This window comes from Notolepis coatsorum, assembly GCF_963971535.1.
Source record: "Notolepis coatsorum genome assembly, chromosome: 3".
NCBI classification, from domain to species: domain Eukaryota; kingdom Metazoa; phylum Chordata; class Actinopteri; order Aulopiformes; family Paralepididae; genus Notolepis; species Notolepis coatsorum.
This window is the reverse complement of record NC_140167.1, coordinates 149,779,793-149,792,999: the sequence shown is the minus strand read 5'-3', so window position 1 is coordinate 149,792,999 and position 13,207 is coordinate 149,779,793. Positions and strand designations below refer to the sequence as shown.

General features: G+C 44.8%; 1 protein-coding gene across 1 annotated transcript in view; it reads left to right on the top strand.

The window, feature by feature from the left end:
* The window catches only part of erbb4b (erb-b2 receptor tyrosine kinase 4b), a gene marked incomplete at both ends in the record, with an annotated part of 1,077,000 nt that overhangs the window by 886,835 nt on the left and 176,958 nt on the right, over positions 1-13,207 (top strand). Inside the window, one exon of the mRNA XM_084311407.1 lies at positions 4,027-4,092. Within this exon, the coding sequence (XP_084167533.1) occupies positions 4,027-4,092 (66 nt within the window). The remainder of the gene's footprint in view (positions 1-4,026; positions 4,093-13,207) is intronic.

Here is a 13,207-nt window from a genome sequence, read left to right as displayed (position 1 = left end):
ACACACACACACACACACACACACACACACACACACACACACACACACACACACATGCGATGGGCGACCCATAGGAACGCACACACACACACACACACACACACACACACACACACTGAGTTGCTGATGAAATGTTCTCTGCACTTCCCATCCCGTCGGTCTTCCCCCCAAGGCAGCCGGGAGCAGAGAAGGGCTGCAGCGTGGGGCCGTGACCGGGGTCCAATCCAAGTGCTACTGTCAGTCTTCGCCAGGGACGCGACAGCATTAGCGATCTGTTGTGCATGTTTTTCCATTGGGTTTATCTTATCAGGAGGGGAAACTTTTGCGAGCACGGGAGAACATGCAAACTCCACACAGAAAGAGATACCCCACCTGGGTAACTGGCAACACGGCAACCTGGTCCCCAAGTGGGAATTGAACCCAGGACCTTCTAGCTGTGAGGCGACAGTGTTAACCACTACACCACCGTGCCGCACCCCATGGTGCAATGCTAGCAGGTCCTCCGCTACAGACATAACTACAGGCAAACAACAGACTATATGACTGTATGACTTTATAATAGGGGTGCTGTGTGTTTACAGTAGATTATGGCCCAGGCTTCACTCTCCTCAACTAAAATAAATTCGAAGCCACGCAACCTCAAAACAAAGGCAAGCACCAGCTATAACACAAACCAACATTACCAAAACAGAAGCGTATAGGCCATATATCATAGACCGAATCAGGGTCACTCTATTTATTTCCCCTCTCATCATGTTAATAGCGCATCATGTTTTGAGGATTTGCCCGAATGCAGCTAATATACTAATGTGGCACCCTCTTGACAAGTGGCCAAGTGTGAGCAGTGGAACCACAATCAAAACACAATCGGCCCTTGACCTGAATCTGTCACAGTGCTTACTGTAACAATACAGGGACGCCGGGCCCTCTAGACTAATGCCCTGCTCTAATCAACTAAAAGACATGTTAAAGGAATGCCTATGATTAAGAAGGGATTTATTAAGTGACAAAAACAGAGCGCCAGGCTTAATCTGGGAGAGTGAGAGTGTGTAGGGGGGGGGGGGGTCTTTCTATCTCTCCCTCTCTCTCTTTCTTCCTCTGTCACTCTCTCCTTGTGTCTCAGATATTTTATTTAGTGCCTACACCATTATTTTCTTTTCTTGCTTCATTATATAACTTGAGGACTGAAGCCGTGCCCTGGGATTCACACTGCTCTGCACTCTATACAACAAGCAACACACTACAACCCCCCGTCGACCCCCCCCCCCCACAACCCCCCTGTTGATGATCCCCCCACCACCCCCTGTTGATGATCCCCCCACCACCCCCCTGTTGATGATCCCCCCACCACCCGCCACCAACTGCAACCCCCCCCCCCCCCCCCTTCACAGACACAGACACACACCTCTGCCAAAAAGATCAAGGGTCTCCAAATGTGTAATCCTAAAAAACATCTATTCTTGTCGTTGCTCTTGATATCGTGCATTTTTATTTTCCGTCGTCGCGGCTACGCGCCTCATCGCACCTTTTGGAGAGGAATTTTCAAAAACGCATCCGATCAATTTAGGCGATAGGCGTGTATTTCGGTGTCTTACAACAGTTTAACCTTTGGTGGCGTTTTTTAAAGAAAGCAGTAAAAGATTGCGGCGCAGTCGGGAGTGAAGGATGGGCCCACGTTTGACTTGAGGTCGGGGAGTTTAGAAGTGGAGACAGCGAGGTCCCGGAGAGGCGAAATGAAGACACGTCGGCCCGGACGCGCCCATGGCTCGGAGGCCCCCGGGGTTGGGGAGATAAAAAGCGAGTGAGACTTGACAGACAGGATGGGTATTGTCCTCAGCTGACATTTACATTACAGCACCCCCGCCTTTCCTACACTCACAGCTGTCTGCCACTCTGCCGGGTTTAATCAACGCATTTGCTATCAAGACAACTGACTTGTGGGGAGCGAGAGGGAGAGAGGGAGACAGAGGGAAAGAGAGAGAGATAGAGATAGAGAGAGAGAGAGAGAGAGGAGAGAGAGAGAGAGAGAGAGAGAGAGAGAGAGAGAGAGAGAGAGAGAGAGAGAGAGAGAGAGAGAGAGAGAGAGAGAGACAGACAGAGCGACCGAGAGAGGGAAGCGATGAATTTACCACAGCAGCTATGGAGGACAAGAGAGATGGAGAGGGGGAGGGAGGAGGGAGGTGGAGAGAGAGGCCAAGAGATTGATAGGCGTGTGTGGGAGCGATGGGCCACAGTGTCAGCCTCCACTCTAACAGCTCTCAGCTGGAGAGGAAGGTGGTCAAAGGACGGCACTCCTGCACTCATCCCTCATCCAGGCCCTCTCCACAATTATCAGCCAGTCGATTAAACCCTCCAAAAAAGAAACAGACCTAATGCAGCTCTGTTTGGTTGCTGTGCTGTGTTTTACTATAATAATAATAATAATAATAATAATAATAATAATAATAATAATAATAATAATAATAATAATAATAATAATAATAATAATAATAATAATAATAATAATAATAATAATAATAATAATAATAATAATAATAATAATAATAATAATAATAATAATAATAATTAGGGCTGTCAGTTTATCGAGTTAATTAGATTAATTAATTACACAGCAAATTATCGCGTTATGAAAATTAACTCAAAATTTATTACAAAAAAATTTTTTTTTTTTTTTTTTTTTTATATATATATTTCTTTTTTTATCTCATTCATTCCATAAGAACGTAGAATACACATTACAGACTTTTTTTTATATGGTCCATTTGCATGTTCTTGGTATCTGATTCTAGGGACATCTATGGATCTCAGGGAATGTATTCCCAGTGTCCGAAATACTGTGTCTGTTACTAGGCTTGAGTAAATTGTAATGAACCAAATGAGAATATCAATAAAAAACTTTTTTATCTTTGACTGTGAATAACACTATGCTCAAATTGACCAGACCTGAAAAATCTAAGCAAATTAATAGATGGAAGATGATTAAACAGAAGGTTTTGTAGATACAGTACTGAATTCTGCCATCCGGACACATGCAATTTGAAATATGATTATAGAATATAGAATATCAGGCATAAAATGGTTATGCGATTAAAATGCGATTAATTAGATTAATTAATTACAAATCCTGTAATTAATTAGATTAATTTTTTTAATCGCCTGACAGCACTAATAATAATAACTTTAGGATCTAACGTCCCAACAGGCCACGTTGTTTATGGTTTGATTCAGTTTTAGTTGAATAGAATATACATGAAATGAGCAACACATATAAAAACACACAAACAAACCTTATATCTTACCCTATGATTCTTAAGGAAAATAATGTTAATATACACACAGGAAGAAAGTTGTGTTTTTGTACACTTCAACACATTTTATATGTATTTACAATACACAATGTTGAATCCACAGATTTGATTACCGGATTTAAATATTCCATGGTTTTAAGAACACTGAGGATTCAAAAAGTGTTGTCTCCGCCTCACATCTGAAAAAAGTAAAAAAAAAAGCTGTAGAACGTGCTCACCTCACTAGACTTGACACTGGGTGCTGTAACCTCTGATATCATACATAAAAATAGGGAAACAATGTCCAGGCACGCACTCCAGGTTTTTCCAAATTTATTGGCAGCCTGTAATCATGACGTTTCGGTGTGAACACACCTTCTTCAGAATGGCTTGCATCCGCCTCACATCCCCACTCCCCATGACAACGCATCCATACGCATACTGTACACCTCCCACACACAACACCATTCAGATACAGTCGGTGTAGTTGTTAGAGAGGTCAAACCCTGGAATCAGCCGTAGTCTAGCTCACCCGGAGCAGTTTGGCCAGTATCATCCACCCTTCATGTAACAGACACACAGCTGGGATACCCCCCCCCCCCCTTCCTGTCGATAGTGGGAATCAAACTAGTGACCTTCCAGTCGCCAGTGTCTCTCTTTAACCACAGTGTTGTTATTGACGTTTGCTGAACAGATCTGACTTATTTTCTCTCTTGCTTTCACTCATGTCGCCCCACAGGCCAGAAGTGCCACCGCTCCTGCAATGGTCGCTGCTGGGGCCCCAAGGAGGATCAGTGCCAGAGCTGTGAGTGAACCCCTTTCATCCAGACACACACTCACAGTCCACAGCTATGCTTCCACATGCACCACGTCGCCTCCTATTTTAAAAAGAAACCGAATGCTTACTAGAGGAGATGTACTGTATGGAAAGGTTGAGAATGGGAGCTGTGCAGGGGCGGAGCTATAGGCGCGGCTGGGGAGGCAGCTGCCTTAGGGCCCGCCCACCGTCTGGCGGGAGGGGGGGCCCGGGCCCCGGGCCCCCCCTCCGGCCCCGGGCCCAGGCCCGGGACTGAATGGAGTTGCCGTTCGCGTGTGGGACTGGATCGAACACAACTGGTGGTAACGGCAACTGGGACTGGTGCGTTTGTTTTGATTCTAGGCTCCTCCCGTTTTGCCAGTACTGTGGTACGAGTACGACTGATAGCGTGTGGTTTAGGAACAGGGCGTTTTGCACAAATCCAGCGCTCCCTTTCCTTGGCTGTGACGTAGCCACGTAAATCTCACAAGCAGCGCGGAGGTGATATTTTTCTCTGATGTCGCGTTCACGTTACGTGGGAAGAATCGGAAGAATCAGCTTCCGACTGGGAAAAACCATTCACGTCAGCCTCCTAGTTGTAATTCCTACTAGGACATATGGGATTTTTTATAGACCCCGATATCTCCCACTTCGCGTCACGAATTGCGGAAGTATGGATGTGGGCGTTTTGATCGAGTCAATGCGTGAAGGCTTCCTAGTTGTAGCAACGAGATGTCCTCTGGTTCTTCCGCTTCTTCCCACGTAACGTGAACGCGACATCAGAGAAAAATATCGCAAGCTATGTTCAACATAATAAGTCACCTGAAACATGAATGAATGAATGAATGAAAACTTTATTAACAGATTGCAGAATGGGTACAGTACAGTACAGCTCAATACATACAATTGTTAAGGGGATGCAGACCAAAGAAAGACTTTCGTCTTGTTTACATCAGGGTCCCCCACATCACCACCGCTACCATGGTGTATTAAAATCCGAAGACGCCGAGCAGCTAAAGGGGACATTTACCAGCACAAAGTGTGGATATATTATGATTTAACAAGTCTTATCTGTCCAGGACGATGACAACATTATTGCAGGTAAGCTAACTAGTACTACTAACGTTATCACGCTAGCTTGGATGCTAACTAACGTAATGTGAATGAATGAATGAATGAATGAAAACTTTATTTAACAGATTGCAGAATGGGTACAATACAGTACGGCTCGTTAAGGGGATGCAGACCAGAGAAAGACGTTTGTCTTGTTTACATCAGGGTCCCCCATTTTCAATTCATAGTGATCATAGAAAACATATACGTTACCACCTAGCCACAATCTATGGTATTTCTAGGTTACCACATGGGTGGCGCACGTGAACACTTTGTGAATTATGTGAGGGTGTATCATGATGATGGTAATTTGGCACTTAACGAACGTTACCTATCTCTTTGCCGTTTTGCATAGTGCACTGCATAGTACCAGAGATGACAAAAGTTATGTGGTAACATAGGTCGCATCACTGCCAGTAGTCGGCATATTACCCAATTCTGACTCTGGTATTAGTCAACTAACGTACTGTTAGCCAGCTACTGTAATAACGAAACTGAAATATCTAATGATGATAGTCAATCATAAAGACAGAAAACACTCTCATCACAGACAAGCTGGATCTGGCCAAATACCTAAACATGTCATGGTGAATGAATGAAAACTTTATTTAACAGATTGCAGAATGGGTACAATACAGTACAGCTCAATACATACAATTGTTAAGGGGATGCAGACCAGAGAAACACTTTCGTCTTGTTTACATCAGGGTCCCCCATTTTCAATTCATTATAACATAATGACATACAGATAGACAGTAGTGCTACATCTATACATGACATACCAGATTTGCAAATACAGTACTGTTTGTGATACGAAAAGAGTCCAGAAAAGAGAGTATATACATTTGACGTATTATTATTGTATTGTGATATGTTTTGTTTCATGTTGGATTTTTTTTTTTTTATTATTTTTTTAATAATACAATAAATATCGGGGGGGGGGGGGGCCCGAGCTGTCAATCTCGCCTCGGGGCCCGTGGGGCATTCCAACCGCCACTGGAGCTGTGAATATCTTCAATGCAGCAACACACTGTGGAAGCTAAGCATTTGAATGTGGATACATGGCCTGTATGTACAGTATCAAGCATCTCTCAGTAGGAGTGCTGATCTGAGAAGTCACAGTGAGGTGTATTATGGCAATGTGACCTGAGCAGCCTTTTTTTTGTTTTTTTTTTAATTTATTTGTATCCAGGAATGTCCCATTGAGATACAAGATCTCTTCTTCCAGGGAGTCCTGACCAACACGGCACACAACAAGTTTCAACATAAAACAGGGCATTAAACAAAAAACATATAATTCAAATATAAATACAGAAGGTCATTTGTGCAGTGGCAAGGAGCATAATCACATCAACAATAGCATCAGGTAAAACAGTTACATGTTTCGTGAAGGGCTAATCGTAGCATACTTTTAAAAACATTTACAGTAGGAAGTGCCTCTAGACAAAGTTTTACTTGCAGCGTATTCCATAAAAATGGAGCATAGTGGGAGAATGCAGCTTTACCAAGTTCTGACTGCATCAAAGGAACATTTAAAAGCATCCTATTTGCTGCTCGTCTGGTATTAAAAAAGCAAGTATAAAAGGACAGAAGTCTGAAGATATATAAGGGCAGCTTACCTAGCAATGACTTAAGGATAAAAATCAACATGTGTGATTGTCTTCTTTGGTACAGAGAGGACCATCCTAAGGACTGATACAGAGTGCAGTGGTGGGTGCGAGAGCCTGCACCCGTTACAAAACGTATGGCAGTATGGTACGCAGAATCCAGCTTATTAAGCAGGAAGGAAGGAACATGCATATAGATCAGTACACCTCCTCTTAGAAGTGCGATAAATGCGGGCCCAGAGCTGTCGGCATACTGTACCACAGTTGTAATTAGGAATTTGTTTCTCTGTGTATCACTTCGACACACACATTGACACAGAGTCTACAACACATTAGGGGCCTCTGCCTGCTCTTCTGTTCTCGCTGCTGCTCTTATTCTTCACCCGGCTGCCTTAAACGGCTGTGATTTCCCCTGCCATCCATTTCTTAACAGAAGCATCACTTTAACGCAAAACATTGTCACGTGGATGTGTTGCACAATGCACTGTGGCTTAGCATAGCATGAGTGTGGATGGCTGACACACACACACACACACACACACACACACACACACACACACACACACACACACGCACGCACGCACGCACGCACGCACGCACGCACGCACGCACGCACGCACGCACGCACGCACGCACGCACGCACACACACACACACACACACACACACACACACACACACACACACACACACACACACACACACACACACACACACGCACACGCACACACACACACACATCATAACAATCTCCCATGATGTGGGATATGACCTGAGTCGAGTTCCTTCTGTGTCTAATCTATCAAACCTGTCTCTACGACCGCACCACCTGTCTCTCTGTCTGTCTCATTTCCTCTTTTCCAGATGTTTCTGTCCATATTCCCATCATCCCTCCCTCCATGCATCCATCCGTGCTGAACACTCCCCCTCCCTCCTCCTGTTTTCATCCTTACTCTCCTCCCAAGTTTCCTTCACACAGATCGCTAAAGAATGATGAGCGATCAAAATGGGGGTGTAAAGTTATTCTTCTCCGACGGGTGTCTCACCCACTGCAGTACATGTGGCTATGTTGAACCATAACAAAACCATCTAGTTTCTTAACCAGTGTCTTCAGATGCACCTTAACAACACCATCTAGTTTCTTAACCAGTGTCTTTATATTCAGGTGTATACACCATAACAAAACCATCTAGTGTGACCAGCACTCTATTTGGACCAGGTATTGGTCCCATGTCAACCCCTGAGTTGTTTACTTCCACAACGTGTGACTCAACCTCGTAACATAAACGTTGTGTTGAATCTCATGGAATTCTCAAGTTGAAAGTAAGCAGATTCTTAGAAGTTAAAGGGGAACTATCTTATAAATGGCCTTTTTGAGTGTTTAGCATTGTTTCCTAGCTATGTGAACTTATATTAATATGATCTATGTCTCAAAATTCTCATATTGGCGCATTCTTCCAATTCTCCTCTCACAATATTCACCCTCACTGAACTGAGTCATTTGAAAATGTGCCCTATATGTGATGTCAGAGAGACACCGCTGCATGTTAATGTTCAGGCGGGGCCGTATAGCGCAGTGGTTTAGGAGCCCAGGCTCAAAACAGCTTGAGATCTTGAGGTAGAAAAATGCTGTTTTTGAGGACTTGATTAGAAATACAAAACAATGAATAAAAAAAATATATATATTACAGAGGTGTTCCATAGACTCACAGGAATTGTGTAAAAGTGCCCAAATAGTGAAAGAAATAGTAAAATAGTTCCCCTTTAAAATGCTATGATTACCATTGATCGCATCACACTACTTCATCCATACATCTGATGTGGGTACTTGCAGGGTACATGTTGCTCTTTACATCTGTTAGCATTACAAATGTATCATTTCATAGGCTGTTGGCAGCAGTGATACTGTAGCTGTTGTCCAGACAGATACAATCACGTCAGGTTAACAAAATGGAATACGAAATAGCTAAAAGCAACAAACATGATTTGGGTCAGAACAGGGGGATGGGAGGTGTGTTAGTGTCCCACTGACTCTGTGTCTATCATGTGTGTTAGTGTTCCTTTTTTCATTGCACGCCTGTTCCAATGTGTGTAGAACAAGCGGGTAGTGTTTCAGTGGAAAGATGGTAATTGTGTCTTATCTCGTGAACGCAGATATTAAGAACGTCAGTGGTAACCAGGAGTTATCACTCCTCAGTCCCAGCGATGCACAGGGGCCTTCAGAATCGCCACATTTCAAATCACCCTCCTGTTTCCTGTAATATCAGCCTCCCTCAGCTTTCTTTTTCTTTGTATGTATTACCTTCTATCCCTCTGTGTCTTCTTCTCTCCCATCTCTCATGTCCACACACGTCTTCCGTCTCCCTCCCTCTCTCACTCCGTGTGTGTCTCATCTGAGGTGTCAGTGCGCTTCCTGCCCAGCCGCTTGGTACCGCTTGCTCCGTGGCCTTGATCTCATTAAGATAATGAGAAATGAACTGCTCGGCTAGGGCTGCTTAGCGGCGCATCACAGAGACCCACCACAGATAAGACCCGGCCCCAGTGTGTGTTCATCCTTCTCCAGCTGTCATTGCTCTATCTCTCTGTCCTCACCCCATCCATCAGTGTCACCGTTAGGGCTGTCCCTTCTGTCCATTCCGTCGCTATAGGGTCTTAAAGCCTGGTTCACGTTACACATATTGTCCCCCCCTTTGTGTTGTCCATGTGGCCATCCAAATTGAATATAAAGGTTGTGGGGGGATTTAGGGTCTGCAGGACCGATGGTCGTTCAGGCTGTATTGTGGAAGGGGTCAGGACTCAATACTTAATTTTTTTTTCTTTTACACACCTTTTAGTCAGGCAGCTTAGCGCCAGATTTGAGAAGGATGTGGACGCGCCGGATAAAAGCACCACATTTTCCCACATGTTCCCCATCATCATAGCTTTCATTTTGGGGTAGGGGCCACGTCATCATGATGAATTTCAAGATGGCCGCCATGTAAAATCAAGGTTCTGCCAATTAATAAATATCTTGGTCCTAGTGCGCTCAATATTTGAGCGAACACAAAGGTATTGGTATCCCTGTAAACTAGAGAAGCTAAGCTTTCCATTGGTACCATTTCCATTAAGCCCAACTGTTGGGAAGGGGATTTTAATAGGCAATTATTCAAAATTATGTTAAATTTTCACCAAGATAAAACTGCCATGCTCATCTTCCAAAAGGTCCCTTGGCCGTTCATATGAATATTTCGGAGTGGTTTTATAGGTACCCACAAGCCTCTTCTTTCCAGACATACCCACTTTGTCCAACTTGCATGCTATTTCAAGCAATAATCAAGCAGGTTTGTGCATGTGGTACAAATGTGTCGAACATTCTAACAACTGCCAAAAATTTGAATGTTGGGTTAGGGTTTGTTGTTAGAATGTTGAACATAGAAGATCAATTTTGGTGTCAAACTATACATTTTCTGGGTCAATAAATGTGTTAATGCTATAAAGAATGTCACAAGATGAATATTTGTACCATTCTAACAACATATTTACATATTTTTTTACTTGTTTATCAGTCAGACATGAATCGAGGTTAAGCCCGAGCCCTATTTTCTGAAAATCCGCCTAAAATACATACCTACACCTACATCTGCTCCTCCCTCCCCATCAACATGGACCCCCTGCAATTTGCATACCGCCTCAACAGGTCCACGGAGGACGCCATATCCCATGTGCTGCACACAGCAGCATCACACCTGGACAAGAGGCAGGGGAACTATGTGAGAATGCTATTCATCGACTACAGCTCGGCATTCAATACCATAGTCCCCTCCATACTCATAGCCAAGCTCAGGGACCTGGGCTTGGGCTATGACCTCTGCCAGTGGGTCTTGGACTTCCTGACTGGCAGACCCCAGGTGGTGAGAGCAGGCAACTGCACCTCCTCATCCATCACCCTCAACATAGGGGCCCCCCAGGGCTGTGTTCTGAGTCCCCTCCTCTACTCCCTGTACACACACGACTGTGTGGCTCAGCAGAGTAGCAATACAATCGTCAAATTTGCTGACGACACAGTGGTGGTGGGCCTGATCTCTGCCAACGACGAGAGGGCCTACCTGGAAGAGGTCAAGGTCCTGGCGGGATGGTGCCAGGAAAACAGCCTCTCCCTGAACGTCAGCAAAACAAAGGAGATGATTGTGGACTTCAGGAGGTCGGGGGTCAAGGACTACAGCCCCCTCAGCATCGACGGGGCACCGGTTGAGAGAGTCAACAGCTTCAAGTACCTCGGAGCCTACATATCCGAGGACTTGACATGGACCACACACATTAACAGTGTGGTGAAGAAGGCACGACAACGCCTCTACTTCCTCAGGCGCCTAAGGAAGTTCCAAGTCAGCCAGAAGATCCTTAAGAACTTCTACTCATGTACAATAGAGAGCATCTTGACCGGCAACATCACCTCCTGGTTTGGGAATAGCACTGCAAAAGACCGAAGCAGACTACAAAGAGTGACACGTGCAGCCGAACGCACAATTGGAGGGGGGCTCCCCACCCTCCAGAACATTTACTACAAGCGTTGCAAGGGCAAGGCTAAGAGAATCATTAAAGACTCCAGTCACCCGAACAACTGCCTCTTTGAACTGCTGCGGTCAGGCAAGCGATACCGGAGTCTCAAGGCGAGCACAGAAAGACTCAGAAGTAGCTTCTATCCCCAGGCCATCAGGCTGCTAAACGAACAATGAATGAACACTACACAACAACAACCACCAAACGCACATAGCACACACATCCACACGCACACACTCACTTTAAACAAACACACTGTAGCACCCACTCCACACACTTTATAGCACACACCCACTTTAAACAAACACACTGTAGCACCCACTCCCCACACTTTATATTTATGGATGAAGGATTGCACTACAACTCGTACACCTTACTGTAAATTGTACCTAAAATTGTACCTCATCCCATTTCTGCTTTGCACTAGATAGTACTGTACATTAGTACACTGCATAGTATTGTGTATTGTATATTATATGGTAACTCAGAACATTGTACATATGTCTATACCGAACACTGTGACCTCATTTTCTTCTTCTAAATTCATGCTATATTATGTTATTATGTTATTTGATACTATCTTGTCTAGCACAGTCTCTGGAGCGTAACAGTAAGAAGCATTTTGTATGAAAGTATTCTGTACTTCTGTATGACAACTATTAAAGAACTTGAACTAATTAAATGGAATATTGCTCCACTTCTACAGGGTTATTTGCATGTTCTTGGTATCTAGGGACATTTATGGACCTCAGTGATTTGATTTGATTGATTTGATGGTTTTTTATTTGCGTGTCTTACATACAGGTGTATGCCCAGCCCATATGGGCTTACAAGACACATAAACAATAAGTATATAATAGTATACTTGACAAATTACTTGACAAATTATGACATATAGACCAAGATGGCCACAAAAAAAGAAAATACAATAAAACGTAATATAACACAAGCTGTAAGCAATGTATGTAAACAAAGAAACAAGAGGAATTCATATACAATTATAGGATATAGTGTGTTTTGTCTCAAGTGCCATGCTTTCTCCAAAAATACTGCAAAACTGTATGTCCTCCACAAAAAAACAACTCAACATACAACTCTCAGACAAATCCAGATTTAGAATTTGAATTTTCTCAATTAAAGCCCTCCTCAAATCTATGTACAACGACACAATGATTTACATTATTACATATGGTAACGTGGTTGTGGCTTTTACAAATAGTGGTTAGCTTTAGAGATGGATGGCTATGATCACGGAGCAATAGTGCTGTTAGGTGAAACAGATAGAGCTTCATTCATCACTCGGCTAGTAGTAGCAAGGCTCTCTGGGTTGGCTGCCGCTAGCTGGTGTGTGACTCTCAGGCGTAAGCGGGGTAACGGGGGCGTGCCAGCGTAGGGTCACGTGGGCTTAGTGGCCAATCAGGCCAACCCCGGAAATCAAATCCGTTGCGGAAGTGGTACACGCGGACCGGAGGAAGCGTGACAGTACCCCGCCCTCGAAGGTCGACTCCCAGGCGACCCAGCAGGCCCCCCGGGAACGGGGAGGGTGGGGGGGACGGAAGCCGCATCAGCGAAAAGGTGAGGGGGGAGGAGGGGGGTTCGAGGGACGGGGCTCGCGGGAACTGGATCGGGAGGAGGGGGCTGACGAGGAAGACTGGAACAGGGAAGGATGGAGGGTAGGGGTAACGGCTCCGGAGTAGGACCTGGGGCTGGGGTCTCCACGGTGGCGAGACCCACCGCCGAACCCCGAACCGGAGGCTCCCTGGCGGCAGGACGCGGTGCAGGACCCCCAACCGGGGTCCCTCCGGCAGCGGAATCCGGTGTCGTCCTCCAGGTCTGCCATGGTGGTGGCTCGTCCTCTGGAACCTCCCA